Source organism: Sinocyclocheilus grahami, unplaced genomic scaffold, assembly GCF_001515645.1.
Source record: "Sinocyclocheilus grahami isolate Dianchi unplaced genomic scaffold, SAMN03320097.WGS_v1.1 scaffold597.1, whole genome shotgun sequence".
Lineage (NCBI taxonomy): Eukaryota > Metazoa > Chordata > Actinopteri > Cypriniformes > Cyprinidae > Sinocyclocheilus > Sinocyclocheilus grahami.
The window spans coordinates 349302-368816 of NW_015505776.1; the positions used below are offsets into that span (position 1 = coordinate 349302).

General features: G+C 36.7%; 1 protein-coding gene across 3 annotated transcripts in view; it reads left to right on the forward strand.

Annotated features, from left to right (window-relative positions):
- The first annotated feature begins 737 nt into the window (after positions 1-737).
- LOC107557309 (cadherin-related family member 5-like) overlaps positions 738-19515 on the forward strand; it is a 22496-nt gene continuing 3718 nt past the window's right edge. Inside the window, exons 1-15 of one of the 3 annotated variants that reach the window (XM_016240696.1) lie at positions 738-946; positions 7685-7789; positions 8530-8738; positions 9820-9876; positions 9954-10046; positions 10168-10254; positions 10473-10583; positions 10707-10877; positions 12020-12110; positions 12200-12306; positions 12537-12737; positions 12835-12966; positions 13707-13785; positions 14827-15020; positions 16538-16558. In XM_016240696.1, the coding sequence (XP_016096182.1) occupies positions 7723-7789; positions 8530-8738; positions 9820-9876; positions 9954-10046; positions 10168-10254; positions 10473-10583; positions 10707-10877; positions 12020-12110; positions 12200-12306; positions 12537-12737; positions 12835-12966; positions 13707-13785; positions 14827-15020; positions 16538-16558 (1620 nt within the window). In that variant the 5' untranslated portion in view covers positions 738-946; positions 7685-7722. Of the gene's footprint in view, positions 947-7684; positions 7790-8529; positions 8739-9819; positions 9877-9953; positions 10047-10167; positions 10255-10472; positions 10584-10706; positions 10878-12019; positions 12111-12199; positions 12307-12536; positions 12738-12834; positions 12967-13706; positions 13786-14826; positions 15021-16537; positions 16559-19515 lie in introns of those variants that run through there. The other 2 variants (XM_016240698.1, XM_016240699.1) reach the window with 2 other exon arrangements.

Consider the following 19515-nt stretch of genomic DNA (forward strand, 5'->3'; position numbering starts at 1 on the left):
GAACTAAAAACTAAAACTACAAAAAAAACTAAAAACTAAAACCATAAATAAATGAAACTATTTAGGAATATTTTTAAAAACTAATAAAAATGACAAAAGCACAAAACATAAACAAAATGCAAAAAACATAAGTAAATTAAATAAACAAACAAATACAAAAAAATACAAATAAATTTATACTTAAATTGAAATGAAAACTTTAATTATTAATAAAAACTAGTATGTAAATAATACTAAAATAACACTAAGTGTGCATTTTTATTACCATTTGATTTTTACATCATTCTCTAGTATTAGTTATATATATATATATATATATATATATATATTATACCATTTGTAACTGACATTTTTTAAACATATTTTGCACATTTTCCCCTTTTTTTAAAACACATTTTGCATGTGTTATAGTTATGGAAATCAATAATGATAATAATAGGAGTTCTGGAAAAATATTCTTAAAAAAAAAACAGTTCTTGTGGTCCTTTTGACCCCATAGACAGCTCCTTAGACTGACAGCAAACAGGCCAATCCGCCCTCAGTCTGAATTCTACATCATGAGGCAGCAGATCATGTGTAATGACAAACTAGCAGCATTTGCACACCTTGGACTGTATTAGCGTCAGCGCCTGAACTAATGTTCTCAGTTTAACCTCCTTCTCAGCAGCCAGAGTTATCCTGTCCTGAAAATGCTAAGCCCTCGCTCTGCTGTGTGAGAGAGCTCTTAATTCCCTCATTGTGCTCTCTCTCTCTCAGCAGCCCTGACTTAACTAGCCAGAGAAACCTGTTGTGCTTTGCACTGTGGCTGTCCGCTGTTCCTTGTGGTGCAGGTTTCAGCCCCCCTCAGAGGAGAGACATGTGGCGAAGGACAGGAGCGGCCACCGCAGGAAGTGATAGCAGGATCCCCTGAGCTCAAAAACAAAGGATAACCACCAACCGATCAACGGTGAGGAAATACTGAGGGTGTTTGGTCTAGCGTGTGATGGTGCTTTCTTGTTATGGCTGTAGCAAAAGCTCACTTTCCCAGCATGCCTGGGTTTTGTAAACCGTGCTGTTCGGACCAGTTTTTGTGATTAAGTAAATGCTTGATGCAAACAAAAGTATATTTTTTCCAGTTGTAGTAATAGATGGATAGCTGGATAGATGTTCAGTGACCTCTGTAGATCAGTCTCAAAACAATCTGATTACTGAAGCATCCAGTCAGCATAGCTTGGGCCTGATCTTATAAAGATGACAGGAATACAGGTAAATGGTTTTGTGACTTTGACAAGAATATTTCATTTGTCTTCGCTCTTACTTTTAAAGTGATCTGTATCAGAAAGTCTGTTATTTTTCTGTTTACTGACGAGCCCTGCTTCATACTAATGGTCTCATTAGGCTTGAGTTCATGTCCAAAGCTGCTCTAATGAGGCTCATGGCCTCATAAGGAGACAGCATGAATCATTGCTCTTCTAAACATGCTGGACCTCGCTTGAGTTGCCGGTCTTTCTCTGTAGTGTTTATTAATGTGTTTCAGCAGATTTTTGCAGATTTAGCCATAAAACTTTATTTTACAATTACAGCAAAAGAACTGGCTATCATGAACTGATATAATGTTATACACAAACTAACCTGAACTACTACAATTCTGTTTGTATCTTACAATCTCAGGTAAAACAGCTTTGAGAAAGGTACCTTATTTATCCATAGTTGGGTTTATATTATTACCTTAAAGGGACAGCTCACCCAAAATTAAAAATGCTGTCATCATTTACTCACCCTCAAGTTGTTCCAAACCTGAGTTTCTTTCTTTTGTGGAATATAAAAGAAGATATTTTGAAGAATGTGGGTAACCAAATGGTTGCTTGTCCTCACTGACTTCTATAGTATGGAAGAAAAACAGAAGTCAGTGGGGACTAGGGGTGGAACAGTTCGTGGAAAAAAATGGAAACGTACGGTTCTCCACACACGGTTCGGCTCGCGCTAGGACTGTGGTTCAACTTAAATCTGACAACACATCTGTAATATGGTTTGCTATAAATAACACGTAAAACAAACAGGGTTCGTCTAATGTATGTTTCTGTTGATGAAACATACATAGCAGACATAGCTGGCTGAACGTACTGGATCAGTGCACTGGATCAGTGCATTTTCTTAAAGTGACAGCACTATTAATCAAACAGCAACAACAAAGAATTCACTCATACAGTGAAATATGTAATGCTGTTTTACATTGCATTACTTTATTCAATTTCTGTACCTAAAAACTAATGTTAGACCTACCTAAAAAAAAACCTGAAAATCACTATTTATTTTATTTGTATCTTTACTCTATTGTATTTATATGTGCTGTTGCTTGTAGTTAGATAGATTATATTTATTTTCTTTATTTTTATTTGACAGTATAGTTTTTCTCTAAACATAGCACATACCGAACCATACCGAAACCGTGATACAAACCGAACCGTGAGTAAGTTGAACCGTTCCACCCCTAGTGGGGACAAGAAACTGTTTGGTTATCTGTTCTTCAAAATATCTTTGTGTGTGTGTTAAGAAGGAGAAAGAACATTCATATAGGTTTGGAACAACTTGAGAGTGAGTAAATGATGACAGAACTTTCTTTTTTGAGTGAACTATCCTTTAAAGGTATGTATTAATAACTTTTGATAGGGTACCACTCCTGAGAAGGCTTTTGTACCATTTTTTTCTGAGAGTGTACTATGTACTTAAAAGCATCATAATAATACAAATGGCAAAATAGAAGGCCTCATGTGTTAAAGTCTTAACACAAAATACAGATTTGACTTCCTGGTGATTAATGGCTCATCTAGACTGCTACCTAGACAAAAAAAACTATTTAAATCAGTTTTTAGATACTTTAATAATACACTTTAATAACTGTTAACTAGTGAAATTAAATTGTCTAATACGATTTGTGACACTGTTCTAAATGTTTTATTAATTATCTATTAATTATTAGCTATTTAACTTTTTTTTTTACCATAAATTGTGGGGACTTATTTTTATTTAACAACAGTTTTAACTATTTACTGTAAAATACTACATATACGCAGTCATATTAAATATATTATTAATAAAGTAATAATGTGAAATAGTATTGAAATATTAACTATTTGAATATTAATTTTTTTTTTTATTTATTCCTGTGATGACAAAGCTGATTTTTCCGCAGTTATTACTCCAGTTTTCAGTGTCACATGAGCCTTCAGAAATCATTCTAATATGGTGATTTGTTGCTTAGTTATTAATTATTATCAATGTTGACAACAGTTGTGCTGCTTAATATTTTAGGCAGTTGTTGTTAAATATTGTTAAGCTATATTTGCCCAGCAATCTTTAATGAATAGAAAGTTCAAAAGAACAACATTCATTTCAAATGGAATTGTTTGGAAACTAGATGAGCCCCAGATACAGATCCCCTGTAAAGACCTTGTCTCAGACGACCACCGGGAAAAGACCACAGGAACCAGATGAGTCCTCTGCACAATGTGACTTTGCTGCAGCCTGAAATTGAACTGCTGGTTTCGTCTTCTCCCAAGGTTTTTTCTCCATTCTCTCACCGATGGAGTTTTGGTTCCTTGCCGCTGTCGCCTCTGGCTTGCTTAGTTGGGGACACTTCATTTCCAGCGTTATCGTTGACTTGATTGCAAAGATATTATTTAAACTGGACTGAGCTGGATGATGACATCACTGAATTCAATGATGAACTGTCTTTAACTGAAAAATTAGTGTTTACTATTGTCATTTTGCATTATTGACACACTATTTTCCTAATTAATGCTGTTCAGTTGCTTTGACACAATCTTTATTGTTAAAAGCGCTATATAAATAAAGGTGACTTGACTTGACTTGTTTGTTACAATGTAAAAACCTTTTATTCGGTTTTCTGAATAAAAGCATTCATTTATTTTTAAAAAAGCATACTGAAAACAAACTTGGACGGTAGTGTGTCTAATTATTTCTATATAATAATATTTATGAAGTAATTCTAAGATTTCTAAAAACATTTTTACATTAATTTACAGTAAAATCAGTTGTGTTAAATCTTTTAAAATCTTTCATGGATGTAGGATGGTAAACACATTTTACAGTTCCATTTTGAACTTTTTTTTCCTTTTAAATAACTGACACTTTTCATAATCTCTTAAAGTGCACTTGCAATCACCGTTGAGGAGTGCACTTTATCATCTCTACAGATAAGTGCTCTCAAGTATGAGATTAGACTAATCAAATCAAAACAACACAACATGTGATACTGCTAATTCTACTTATACTTTTGCTAAAACTCAGAAGATCTTTAATTTGGCGAAGTGGTCTTGATCAACACTTGCAGACAAACTCAGACATGCGGAGATGTGCATAATAATAAATAGCGAGCTGCCATGTGCAGCAAGAATATTAAACCATATTGTGCTTTAATGCCATAATCTTGAGACCTACTTCCTGTTTAGCATTAATTACTCGATTTAATCCCTAATCACATGCAATCCACATACAGTCATTCTGTATCCAAACAATCATTGATTACGTCTGGCATGAATGCACAATATGGAGGAGTTTTTGACATGGTTAACATGGTTAGCAAGACCTGTTGACACAGGATTACTTTATGACATATTTTAATCAGGCCGTTGCCCTGAAACGTGAATTATTAATTATTAGACTCTTTACACAAATTGCATTTAAAGTACTAAATTATGAATAACATATTATTTAAATGTGCTGCTATTAAGGACTTGGCAAAAAAACTGACAAGCAGTGAATAATAAGATAAAATGAACGCAATTCAACTAATGCCAAAATTAAGACGCTAAACTCTGTACATCAATAATGATTTTAATGGCTTTGCAATATAAGCTTCATAATGTAGTGTACAATAAATGTTATTATAGGCTATAATGCAATTCAATTTCATGCAATACATAACAGTGGGTCCCTGGTCCATCTCTTCTCTATCCACCAAGGTCCTTGGCCTAAAAAACCTCTAATGGTTATGACATACTGTACTCCAAACGTATGGGGTCAGTAAGATTTTGTTGTTTTTGAAATTAATGAGTAGTTTTAGCAAGGATGCATTCATTTCATCAGAAGTGACAGTAAAGACATTAGAAAAGATTTCAGTTAAAAAAAAAAAGCTGTTGTTTTGAATTTTCTATTCAACAAAGAACGTCTCAGGTTACTTATGTAACCATGGTTCCCTGAGTAGGGAACGAGACACTGCGTCCTCTAGGGGTCGCTATGGGGAACGCCTCGTCGTGACCCGTGTCTGAAGCATACATTGAAAAAACACCAACTCGTTGGCCGGCGACAGCCATGACGTCACTACCGGTGCGACTATAGTATAAATAGGTGTCAGGAGAACACATCCACTTCTTCGTCTGAAGCTTGCATCCGCAGCATGGCAAGAAACCTAGAGGACGCAGTGTCTCGTTCCCTACTCAGAGAACCATGGTTACATAAGTAACCTGAGACGTTCCCTTTCATGGGAACTTCAAACTGCGTCCTCTAGGGGTCGCTATGGGGAACGGTATACCCACGCCACCATGCTGAGGGGAGTGCAAGCCAGAACCATGGCGAGCACCAACTCTACCATATTGCTGTGGGAGTTGCCCCTGGGACGTTAGACGGCTGTCAGTGACGTTATTCCCTACGGCCAAAGGCCTAGGCTACATACCCCAAAAAACTTACCTGTTAGGGCCGGAACTCCTTGGCCCGAGGTAGAGCTCAAGGCTTGGAATCAGGAATAGATTCCTTTAAGGGAATACGACCAAAAGCCTAGAATCATACTAGTCTTGGACTGTCACACAGGGGCTACCGCACGCTAGATCGCTCTTACCACAGAAATGCACGCTTCAAACAAAACAGTCAATGAAGACGAAGAAGAGAATGATGTGTGCTCCCGGCGCCTATTTATACTATAGTCGCACCGGTAGTGACGTCATGGCTGTCGCCGGCCAACGTGTTGTTGGTGTTTTTTCAATGTATGCTTCAGACACGGGTCACGACGAGGCGTTCCCCATAGCGACCCCTAGAGGACGCAGTTCGAAGTTCCCATGAAAGGGAATCCTGAAAATGGTTCCACCAAAATATTAAGCAGCACAAGCACAACTGTTTTTAACACTGATATTAAATCTGCATATTAGAATCATTTCTGAAGGCTCGTGTGACAGTGAAGACTAAGTAATGATGCTGAAAATTCAGCTTTGCCATCACAGGAAAAATTATATTTTAAAATATATTACAATAGGAAATAATTACACACACATTTCAGAATATGCAAGTTGTTAATAATTTAACCAAAGTATAGAAATTATAAAAATGGTACTTATTTGTTTTTTGTGAAACATGTAAATACCTTTTATAAAACGGATAGTTCCGGTCCTTGATTCTGATTGGTTGAGCCACATTCGAAGCTGTTGTAAATTACTCTACAAACATACACCTTTGTTTACTTTGTGTGTTGCTTGGCAACCACTTTGTTGCAACCACAACTGATTCTGAGGAACTACATTGTTTGGTGGAAGAATACTGTTTTTATTAATATCATTACACTTTATTTGCTCTGTTTTATTTTGTGAAACTTAACTACGTATATGGAATAAACGTTTTATAAAAGCAATAAGCCCCGTGAAGCCGTGGTTTACAGTGAATTTATAACGCTTCGCATCGTGCCTAACAATGCCCCTTAGCTGTTGTAAATTCACTGTAAACCACGGCTTCTTGGGGTTTATTGCTTTAATGTAGCTTCTGAATAACAGTGCCAAATGGGAAAAAAGTGAACTTTAAACAAAATAAGTTTACACCAACCCCCGGCTCTTAATACATTGTGTTACTATCCACAGCCACATCAAGTTCAACCACAATAAGCCTGCTCAACTGTGAACTTCAACTAGGAAAGATCAGAATAAAATAACCATGCATCTCATGGGAGGTTGTTTGAAATGGCCCAGTCTGAAGGATGGTGTCCCCTAGTGGCCATGTGATGAATCCTCTGTAAAGGAACAAATAACCCAAAAATGACAATCCTGTAATTATTACTAATTTACTAATAATCCTCTTGCTGTTATTTATTTTCTTGTATAGAAATCAGCTACATAAAATATGTCCTTTTAGAGCATTCAGGTTTGAAATTAGTGAATTAAATAATAAAACAACAAAAAATTGGTTTAGTCTCACTTGGGCAAACAGCAAAACTCAAGAGGGGAAACAACAGTGTTCTTCGGCAGCTTTGCAGGTATTATGTGAGGATTTGAAAAAAGCCCTTATGTGGAGGTGGAAGGTGGAGGATCAAAAGAGCGGCCTGGAGGTCACGTAACTGACATTACTGCCAGGCTGGTGGCTTGACACTGGCTAAAGACTTCATAATAGGTTTTCAGAACTAGGAAAGACCTTTGGTGAAGACTAAACATCACTAAAGCCCAAACAGAAGTAAACAAACACTATATTGGTGAGAGGTGAGACTGTGGGAGGTTCTAGTAATTCATTTATCGGTTTGATTTGACTCACTTGAAACTTGGCTGATGAATTTCAGATGGTGGCGCGACAGTGTAAATACGCTTTGTTAATCTTCTGATTTAATTGACCTTTGGTGTGAATAAGAAAGTCTGTTCTTTGTGACAGGTAATATGAGCACTCTAAATCCTTCAGAGTGATTGACTGTCAGGGTTTGGCATTTCTTTTACAGCGGGGACAAGGAGACGTGAGCCCAGGGGAATATCAACCATGTTGATGCCATGGAGATTGTTCCTCTGCCAGATGGCACTGAACATATTCTATCCCATCGCAAAAGGTAAGCACCTCTCTGAAATCAGGATCCGCAAAGGCTAATCTTCATGAATCACTGCTCTGTGATGTAGTAGATGTTAACATATGTGCCTGTGATGGTAATGAGGTTGTGGAAATGATAATGAGTCTCTGAATGGCTCTCTTCTATTCATGAGAGTTCTGATTCACTCAGCCTGTTAGAAAGAAAAGTCACAAGTGAGATTCATTCAAAATCTCAATTGTGTTTTCTTGACAGAAATGAGATTGAGAAAGAGACCGCAAATAGAGACTCTTGCTTAAAGCAAACATTAAAGTGTGTTCACAACTGATTTTCATAACATGGCAAATTTCAGGATATTTGACAACTACAAAAAGTAGGGACTTGATTTGATCCATGACAAAGGATTGTGGCCCCAGTGTTATGCAAGGGCCCCAATCAAGGCCCTCATGATGTGTGCTTGCGGCCTTGTGGCCTTTTGCTTGTGCGTCTGTGAAGTTTATAAGATCGTAGAATAAATAAACTTGCTAATATAAATTCCAAGACGTTAACTCACAATTGCAAGATATAAACTCAGAATAAATTCAGAATTGTAAGAACAACCACGATGCAGAAATAGCTGAGCAAAATCCAATGCATTTACAATTATCCCTGGTCTCCCTTTCTATTACAAAGATGTTGTTTTATAAATTAGCTTTGCAGTCTGTGACTTTATAGATGTTTTGTGTTGTCCTCATAATCTAATCAATCTCTCATCTGAACGGCAGCCAGTTTATGCCTTGGTGGTCAAGACATATTTGCCATGGTCAAAGAAAACAGTCCCACTGGAGAGTTCATAGCCAACCTCAGTATCAACGGAGACCCTGGAGTCAGTAGCATCCGTTTGTGTCTCACTGGAGAAAACACTGACTGGTTTTACCTTGAAGGCCGAACAATCCGACTCAACTCGTCGTTTTCAAGGATCTTAGATCGAGAGGTGATTAACACCAGTAGTGACTGTTAGCATGTGGAGGGAAGCCAGAATAACACTGAATCATTAGAACTGCCAGCCAACACAGTGGAGGAGTTTTAAGCCATTGTTTGAGGATTTAAAATAGAATGTCTATAAATTACTGTTGTAATCCGTTGTTATTATAAACTTTATTTCACCAGATTTGTCTGTTGAGACCGGGCCAAAACAACATAAAACATTACAACAATAAGCAAAATGAGCATAAAACAAGAGACAACTTTAAAATACACTTAAAATACATATATTTAATCTTGTTTTTTTTGTTTGTTTGGTTTTTTTTTGCGCAAAAATAGTTTTAATTCTAAAATAGTTTAGTGTGTGTGTGTGTGTGATAATTGTGAGATAAAACATTAACCTCCCTATGCAACCTATTATCTCCCTGTGGTAATTTACAGGTGCTGGGGTCAGTTCTGATAGCTGCTTTGACATGTTATGAAGATGCGGTCAAAGAAAACAGTCCCACTGGAGAGTTCATAGCCAACCTCAGTATCAACGGAGACCCTGGAGTCAGTAGCATCCGTTTGTGTCTCACTGGAGAAAACGCTGACTGGTTTTACCTTGAAGGCCGAACAATCCGACTCAACTCGTCGTTTTCAAGGATCTTAGATCGAGAGGTGATTAACACCAGTAGTGACTGTTAGCATGTGGAGGGAAGCCAGAATAACACTGAATCATTAGAACTGCCAGCCAACACAGTGGAGGAGTTTTAAGCCATTGTTTGAGGATTTAAAATAGAATGTCTATAAATTACTGTTGTAATCCGTTGTTATTATAAACTTTATTTCACCAGATTTGTCTGTTGAGACCGGGCCAAAACAACATAAAACATTACAACAATAAGCAAAATGAGCATAAAACAAGAGACAACTTTAAAATACACTTAAAATACATATATTTAATCTTGTTTTTTTTGTTTGTTTGGTTTTTTTTTGCGCAAAAATAGTTTTAATTCTAAAATAGTTTAGTGTGTGTGTGTGTGTGATAATTGTGAGATAAAACATTAACCTCCCTATGCAACCTATTATCTCCCTGTGGTAATTTACAGGTGCTGGGGTCAGTTCTGATAGCTGCTTTGACATGTTATGAAGATGATATAATTAGGGTATGGTATAAAAATGCATTGCAAAAATAATGATACTTGATAGTGGAGTGCAATTAACCCACACTTTGTTATTTCAGAGTCGATATCGAATCATGGTGGAAATATTGAATGAAAATGACAACATGCCATATTTCCTTGAAGACACAATTCAGCCACGATATATAAGTGAGGTAAACTCATTTTGGTCCATTTTTACTGCTGTCTGAAATGAACCTGATCATTTTACATGTGTGATTATTTTCATGAATCATTATAACCGTCCTGACATCTGAATCCTGACTCTTTTCAAAGTTGCTGACTGTAAACTCGATGGTGTTCACAGTAAAAGCTAGAGATGGCGATGGAGACACGATCACTTACATGACCGACAAATCAACAGTGAGTGACGCATTCAATAAAGGACAACATTACAGATAAAAGACTGAATGAAAGGTTTTGCAGTAGTCTGTCTGCAGCTGACTGACTACTCCTCAAAACCAGTACTTTACAGGGGCCACAAAAATGTATTTGGACACATAAAAATACATGAATGCTATTAGAGAACCCCTTTTCCTTTCCAGAATCCATTAGCAACACTGTGTGTCTCTCTCATTCAGGCTGATGCCAGCTATTTTAGGATTGATCTGCCCAACAGCGGGATGGTGATCCTGGATAAACCGTTGGACTATGAGACTAAAACCCAGCTGCAGGTGGTCATATTTGCTGTGGTACGTAGCACATGTTATTCACATATGTGCTGACCGGCAATCGCAAGACATTTATGTGCTGGAAAGGAATCAGAATTAAGAGAAAACAGTTTGAACTGCCATTCATGCTGTTTAAATCAACAGGAAACGAACACAAAAGAGAAGTACAGCACAACAGCTACAGTCACCGTGAATGTTCTAGACGGTGATGACCAGTATCCTCAGTTTCAGCCATGCGCACCTGTTTATGAAGATGGAGATCATAATATCTGCACCAACCCTGTGTACAGTGTTAACATCACAGAGACAGATGAGGCATGTGGTAACATTTTAATGTACAGGTGATTGATTTAGCTGAAATTACCTGACATACACTACTGTTCAAAAGTTCAAGAAAACTTCAAAGTTCAAAATGTAATAATTTTATTCAGCAAGGAGGGATTACACTGCAAAAAATGCTTTTCTAGCTTAGATCTTTTGTCTTGTTTCCAGCCAAAATATCTAAAAATTCTTAAATCAAGAAGGATTTTCTAGACAAGTAAAAATGATTGTCTTGTTTTCAGAAAAAGCAAATCAAAATTAAGTGAGTTTTTGCTTGAAACAAGCAAAATAATCTGCCAATGGGGTAAGAAAAGTAATCTTGTTTCAAACAGAAAACATTTTTTATTGAGATTTTAAAATCTGAAAGCTGAATAAATATGTTTTCCATTGATGTATGGTTTGTTAGGATAGGACAATATTTGGCCGAGATACAACTATTTGAAAATCTGGAATCTGAGGGTGCAAAAATATCAAAATATTGAGAAAATTGCCTTTAAAGTTGTCCAAATGAAGTTCTTAGCAATGCATATTATTAATCAAAAATTAAGTTTTTATATATTTACAGTAGGAAATTAACAAGATATCTTCATGGAACATGATCTTTACTTTTTTGGCATAAAAGAAAAATCGATAATTTTGACCCATACAATGTATTTTTGGCTATTTCTACAAATATACCCAAGCGACTTAAGGCTGGTTTTGTGGTCCAGGGTCACAAATGGATCAAAACTGACATTAAAGACATCTATAATGTAAAAAAAAAAAATCTGTTTCAAATAAATGCTGTTATTTTAAACTTTCCATCCAATAAAGAATCCTGAATATTACCTATATAGCAAATCAGTATATTAGAATAATTTCTAAAGGATCATGTGCCTTTTGACGGTTGTGTATTGGGAAAGTAGATTCTACCAATTTTAAATAAATTAATAAAATTATAAATATGAAAACTAGAGTAGCCACATTAGCTGTCTGCAAAATATGTGCCAAAATTCAATCATTTTTATTTTACAGCAACAATAATGTTAAGCAATACCAATAAGTGTAATACAATTTTTTTTAACATAAAAAAAGTGGAGCTGTGAAGCTTGTGTCTTCACCTGCATGGTTAAAAATTAATGCTCTTTATGATCTAGGATGCTGTGCTTTATTTTTCTCCGGGTCCCATTCATGCTGAAGACGGAGACAAAGACATACTGACTCCTCTAGTCTACAGTATTTTGTCTGGTGAGTGAGTTTACTGTACGTTGCATTGATTTATGGACTGTCTAATCCTTCAAATGTACATTATAGTTTTTTAATGATATACTTTATAGGTGATGACAATGGCAGATTTACAATCGACTCTAAAACAGGAGAAATCTCTCTCAGGCAACGTGTGGAGAACAGACTCCTCACACCTTCATTCAGACTCCGCATAATGGTATGACGAGATAATGTCTATGTTTATGAACAAGATGATGGCTGATTTAACACGCTGACCTGCTGTATAGTGTTAACAAGGACACAGTATGAAAGTACTTCAACTGCCGTATTGCAAACCATAATGGCAGACAATAAAAAGAAATTGCATTGAACAAAAATGTGTTGGTTATGTGACACAATGAGGACATCAAAGGTCTCATCATAACTGCCCATTGCAAACTCCGACAGGCTGCGCAGGTGAACGACCCAAAGAAATATTCGGTGGCGACGGCACTGGTGCATGTGGTGTCGGAGAACCTATTTCCTCCATTCTTCAACAAAACCGTCTACAAAGGGTTCCTCATCGAGAGCTCCAGTCCTGCTACACTGGTCACTACCTACGGGAACCAAGTCCTGGTAGTCCAGGCCATCGACAGGGACTTCAGAGATGTACAGTGAAAACATTTCCTTTATAGGAAACACTTATTTAAAAAATGCCTGAAAACTTCATTTAGAGCATTTTCTCTCTTTCTTTACTCTTCTGCAGGGAATAAACCCAAAAATCCATTACACAATGCAGCCCTTGACAGGTAGCAACAAACTGTACCACATTACCCAGGATGGCATTGTGATTGCAAAGACAGACCAGCTCAGAGCGTTCGACCGACACATTCTGGAGGTGACAACTATGACTCAATGATCTACATCAGGGGTCGGGAAACTTTTTTGACCAAAGAGCCAACTTAAATTCCTCTGATTGGCCATTGCCTTTAAGAAATCAACAGATATGTCTGTTATTGGCTATACTGCTCAACGCTACAAAAACATGTTGTAAATAGAAACCTTTGATGCTCTTTGAGAGCGTGAACCCAACTATGCACTAGAGAGCTGTTATTACAGCTTTAACTGAGGGTGCTCTTGCTTTCGTTTGAGCACCCTCTAGTACCCCTGTAAAACCAGGCCTGGTTTACTAAGTGTGCAGGCATAAAGCAAATGGGCTTTTGTGTAGTTAATTATCTTGTATTGGTGATCTGGTCTGATAATAGTTATAATATTTCAGTTAAAATACGGGTTGTTATTGTTTTGGTGAATGTCTGTTTGTAGGATCATAAAAAGTATGCAGTTGATTGCTGTTGCGAACTGCACTGAACACGCACTTGGCCGGTACAACCATACATATTTTATTATTCTAAACTATTCATTAACTTCGGTAGGCTGTATAGCAAAGGAGTTGTAACTGTCTGCAAAAAAGCTGAAATCTATTTTTTTAATCGACTATTTGTTGGTAAAGGGTAAGAGAACTGGTGTGGCTCGCGAGCCATAGGTTCCCGACCGCTGATCTACATGTATGCCTCATTAATGCCATGTACATATTTGTCATGACATCTCTGATGATGTGATGCTTATTTTTAATCAAAGGTGATTGCAACAGATGAAGAGTCAGGTGAGACGGCACATGCTTCAGTGGATATTGAAGTACTGCAGAGGGGACAACCAGGTAAATGCACTTAAGGGCATTAATTGTGTTAATCTTGAGATTTCTTCAAAATCAAGGTTATGTAACCACAGTTAAATATGTTTTTCCATACATATTTTCTTCTATTAAATTGATGAAAAAAGTAAAGAGTTACCTTTTGAAAATAAAATGTAATAATGTAAAATTAAATATAAGTTCAGTGAAATATTGCAATTTGGAATCTCTGTACCACAAACAAACAAATAAATAAAAACAAACAAACATGGTCTCCTCCAATTCAACTCATGTTTCTTTTATGAATGATACATTATTGATACAATTTCTGTAAACTGAAATGGCATGAATCGTTACCATTTATCCTTCTTTTGAAAGTAAAATCAATTAAAACATTGCAATATGACAACTCTGTACCACAAAAATGTCTTCTTTTAATTAAATTCATATTTCTTGAATATTGACACAATATTGATAAAACTCCTCTAAACTGAAATTGTATGAATCATTATAATTTGTCCTTTAATACTGCTTTTAACTTTATCCTCATTGTTAGAATCAATTATGGATCTGTGCCATATCTGTTATTTTTTTAAGAAAACAAACTTTAAAAAAAAAACATTTAGAAATTGATTTCATTTATCAAAGATGCACAGAAAAAAAAAATCTAAATATTGAAGAAATGTTTTTAATAGTGCAATTCTTCAGCATGCGTCATTCAGGTGAGAAGTAAAATAATATTTTGCCAAGAGGAAACACTGGTCCATAGAGAGTCAAACCCTACATGGAAAATAATTTACACAGATCAATCATTTGGTTAATTTGATTATTCATGGTTGATTTAAGAGGCATGAATAATGTGTTAAATTAGATTTAGCCTCATTGTATTCCCATTAATCTCTATCCTTCTCCAGTTCCTCACTGCCCTACTTTTGGCAGTCGTTCAAAGCCAAACTATATGACAAACCACTTGGAGGTGTAAGACAAGTGTAACTGACCATGAAAAAAAGAACAAGTCTTTGTGAGAGATTTGTAATTTCTTTTTTCAATCTCTAAACTCTCGGACAGTTCCCAGAAGTCCGTTCGGCGAGGAACGTCTGTTTGGAGATATGAACGCAGGGATGGCTGGTGGCATCGCTGCCCTTGTTCTGATAGTGGCTGTGACAGTACTATGTCTCTTCCTCTGGCTGGCCAAGAGACGGAGAGAGAGACGGGATCCAGCAGACAGGGGCGCAGTAGCTCTTGGAAAACACCCGAATGTGGTAAGAGCTACTACATTATATTGAACATACCGAGTAGTACCCTTTAGTCCCTTTGAGTCAAGTCAGTCTACTTGGTGGCATCTTGGCTACACCCTTAAAGGTAGTGATTTTGTACTGTATCTAAGCAATGGGAAGAACAGCAAGAACAGCACCTGTCTGCTTGAATGTGGAAACACAGAAACCTCCAAAACTAATAGAGCACATTTCAAATCATCTTCAAAATTCTGCAAAATTTTCTTCAGGTTGGTCCTGTTAAAGCACATGTGGATTTTAGAACAATAACCAGGTTTCCATCAGAGTTACATTCAACTACCTATAAATAACTTTGCAACTACATGTCAACTAGCAGTCATTAGAGAATACTGTCTGCTTAATATCTACTAACACTTTATTTTGATGGTCATTCAATAGATGTTCTACTGACTTTAAGTAACTTTGCAGGTATGCCAACTTATTCTACTAACCCTAACCTTACAGTCTACAAATGCTTTAATGAGAGTTAGTTGACATGTAGTTGCAAAGCTACTTACAGTTGAATGTCTATAGTGGACAATCGAAATAAAGTGTAACCATTTCTTGTAGTTTAGTATGCAAACAAAATGGCTTTATGTTTGTGGATGAAAGTGTTTTTCATCTTTGATCAAATTATTCAGTCACATGAGTCACTAGGCAAAATCATTAAGATTTTTGAGGCACATCAAGAATTTTCGAATTCAAAATGTATCCACTTATCAGAGCCGATAGCCTCATGGGCAGCATGATTTATAGCTTAATAGCGATACACAGGTTGCTCTTTGGGCAAACAGTGTTTGAGTCCCAACTTGTTGAAAATGGCAAAAATCTTTTAAAAAAATGTATCCAGCTCAAGCAAACTTATTTTTCATGTGAATTTTGGAGATTCTTATTTACACATTGGTGTTTCCATCCAGCATTTCATATCCAATTTGCCAAAATGTGCATAAAAGTGTGTTGATGAAAACCCAGCTTCTAAGACGAGATGCTACATTTACCAATAAGGCAATTGGCTCTTTTAACTGAACTGAACTACTGTGATTTCTCCCATTTATTTATCTACAAGTGGCTTGTCTCCTATCGCTTGTACTGCGTGTTGTAGTATCAAAGGAACTAAAAGCAAGACTCACATCCTCTCTGAGCATTTACTACAATCCCAGAATATTCATCAATGCCTTCTTAAAAATAGCAGGAGAAAAATAAAACACACAGTACGTGTTTTGCATATGTGCAATAAATTGTCCCACTGCTTTATAAAGACAGTGCTTGACCTACAGATGTTCAAGCAAGACTTTTGCACTAAACATTGAAATGCTACATAATAACTCTATTAACTAAAACATTATTAGCCAACTATAAAATAATAAATGTGTTTTGATTGGAGGAAGATTACTGTATCATCAAGAAAAAAAAAACAGACTAAAGCATAATTTACACAGTCAAAAATGTAGAAACAGCCCCTGTCGTTTTCCGCCTCACATTCCTTTTTATTTCCTCTTATGTAGAGCTTAAGATGGTTTCAGCAGGTAAGTACTATTAAGTAGCTAGACGTGTTCTGCAGTGTCGCTGTCCCTTGTGAAGGTGAGATGTATTTTCTGAGAATCCGAAAGCTGTATACTACTGGTAGGCTGGTTTAAATGGGATTGTCAGTGTTACAGTTTATCATAAACATGGTGCACCATTTAACCGCTGGTCAGTATACGAAGCACAGCCCCCTGTGTATAATGGTTTGGTATATTTATATCACAGTGTATTTGATTGATCTGTGTTTATCATCATGTAGAAAGGTGTTTTGTATTTGTGTATGTAATTGTATTACATCTTCAGGTTTAATAAACACTGTTGAAAATATAGTAATTGTTAATTGTTTATTGATTGATTCTTGAGAGATGAGACAAAACATACGCCACACTTTTACCTGACATTAGTTGATATTGAAGACAGTCACTAGAATGATATGTATATACAGTGGGTACGGAAAGTATTCAGACCCCCTTAAATTTTTCACTCTTTGTTATATTGCAGCCATTTGCTAAAATCATTTAAGTTCATTTTTTTCCTTATTAATGTACACACAGCACCCCATATTGACAGAAAAACACAGCATTGTTGACATTTTTGCAGATTTATTAAAAAAGAAAAACTGAAATATCACATGGTCCTAAGTATTCAGACCCTTTGCTCAGTATTTAGTAGAAGCACCCTTTTGATCTAATACAGCCATGAGTCTTTTTGGGAAAGATGCAACAAGTTTTTCACACCTGGATTTGGGGATCCTCTGCCATTCCTCCTTGCAGATCCTCTCCAGTTCTGTCAGGTTGGATGGTAAACGTTGGTGGACAGCCATTTTTAGGTCTCTCCAGAGATGCTCAGTTGGGTTTAAGTCAGGGCTCTGGCTGGGCCATTCAAGAACAGTCACAGAGTTGTTGTGAAGCCACTCCTTCGTTATTTTAGCTGTGTGCTTAGGGTCATTGTCTTGTTGGAAGATAAACCTTCGGCCCAGTCTGAGGTCCTGAGCACTCTGGAGAAAGTTTTCGTCCAGGATATCCCTGTACTTGGCCGCATTCATCTTTCCCTCAATTGCAACCAGTCGTCCTGTCCCTGCAGCTGAAAAACACCCCCACAGCATGATGCTGCCACCACCATGCTTCACTGTTGAGACTGTATTGGACAGGTGATGAGCAGTGCCTGGTTTTCTCCACACATACCGCTTAGAATTAAGGCCAAAAAGTTCTATCTGGGTCTCATCAGACCAGAGAATCTTATTTCTCACCATCTCACAACTCCATGCGGGCTTTCATGTGTCTTGCACGGAGAGTCTTCCGTCGGGCCACTCTGCCATAAAACCCCGACTGGTGGAGGGCTGCAGTGATGGTTGACTTTCTAAAACTTTCTCCCATCTCCCGACTGCATCTCTGGAGCTCAGCCACACTGATCTTTGGGTTCCTTCTTTACCTCTCTCACCAAGGCTCTTCCCCCCCGATAGCTCAGTTTGGCCGGACAGCCAGCTCTAGGAAGGGTTCTGGTCATCCCAAACGTCTTCCATTTAAGGAATGGAGGCCACTGTGCTCTTGGGAACCTTAAGTGCAGCAGAAATTTTTTTGTAACCTTGGCCAGATCTGTGCCTTGCCACAATTCTGTCTCTGAGCTCTTCAGGCAGTTCCTTTGACCTCATGATTCTCATTTGCTCTGACATGCACTGTGAGATGTAAGGTCTTATATAGACAGGTGTGTGGCTTTCCAAATCAAGTCCAATCAGTATAATCAAACACAGATGGACTCAAATGAAGGTGTAGAACCATCTCAAGGATGATCAGAAGAAATGAACAGCACCTGAGTTAAATATATGAGTGTCACAGCAAAGAGTCTGAATACTTAGGACCATGTGATATTTCAGTTTTTATTTTTTAAGAAATCTGCAAAAATGTCAACAATTCTGTGTTTTTCTGTCAATATGGGGTGCTGTGTGTACATTAATGAGGAAAAAAATAACTGAAATGATTTTATATATATATATATATACATATTAGGGCTGTCAGTCGATTAAAAATGTTATTTTAATTAATTACATGATGTGTCGATTAGTTAATCTAATTAATCGCAAATTACATTTGTCTGTGAAAATACCCCCAAAAGATTATTTAATGCTATTTTTGTGTTAAATGAGAAAGTATTAAGTACACATTATAAATAGTACCCTAGCTTTAGAAAGAAATATTTTAGATTCAACATAAAATTTATTACACATAAACGTTTAGGCTACCACGGCTTAACATAAACTATGGAACATAAAAGAAGATAATTTGAGAGACAGCTCCGTTTTTTTCCGTTCATGCAATGGAAGTCATTGGTAACCAAAACAGCCCAACAGTCTTCAAAATACCTTCTTTTATGTTCCACAAAAGAAAGCAAGTCATTCAGGTTTGAGTAAATTATGACATAATTAAAATTTTTTGGGTGAACAATTCATTTAACGCCCCCCTTTAATGAAGTAGGCTAATACTCTAAATAAGAAACTAAAACTGCCAGCAGGTGGTGGTAAATGTCTTTATGAGCCTTTTATTTGATTCGTTCAACCTGCTGATTCATTCAGGAATTCAGTAAACGGCTCACTTTATGAATGGGGCTTTAAATCATTGATTCACACGATTAGTTCAAAATGCGGATTCATTCAGAAACTAAACACCGCTGTGTTCCTCGGAGACGCACAACAGTTCTGCTGTGGCTTTATAGGTAATATTTTTGTTGGCAAAACTGAGCAAAAACAGATATTATTGTTTTTAAAATACAACGCAATATCAACATTATTTACTGAACTGTTGTGTAAAATCACATTTGCACTGAAACAGCACTGGTGTGTTGCACTCGCTGCTGGTGTGATATTGCTTATCATGTGATATAAATATGAGACAATAAATCATACAGGAGCATTTTGGCACCAATATCTTGAATTTTAGGGCATAACTGCATTTATGGAGTTGTT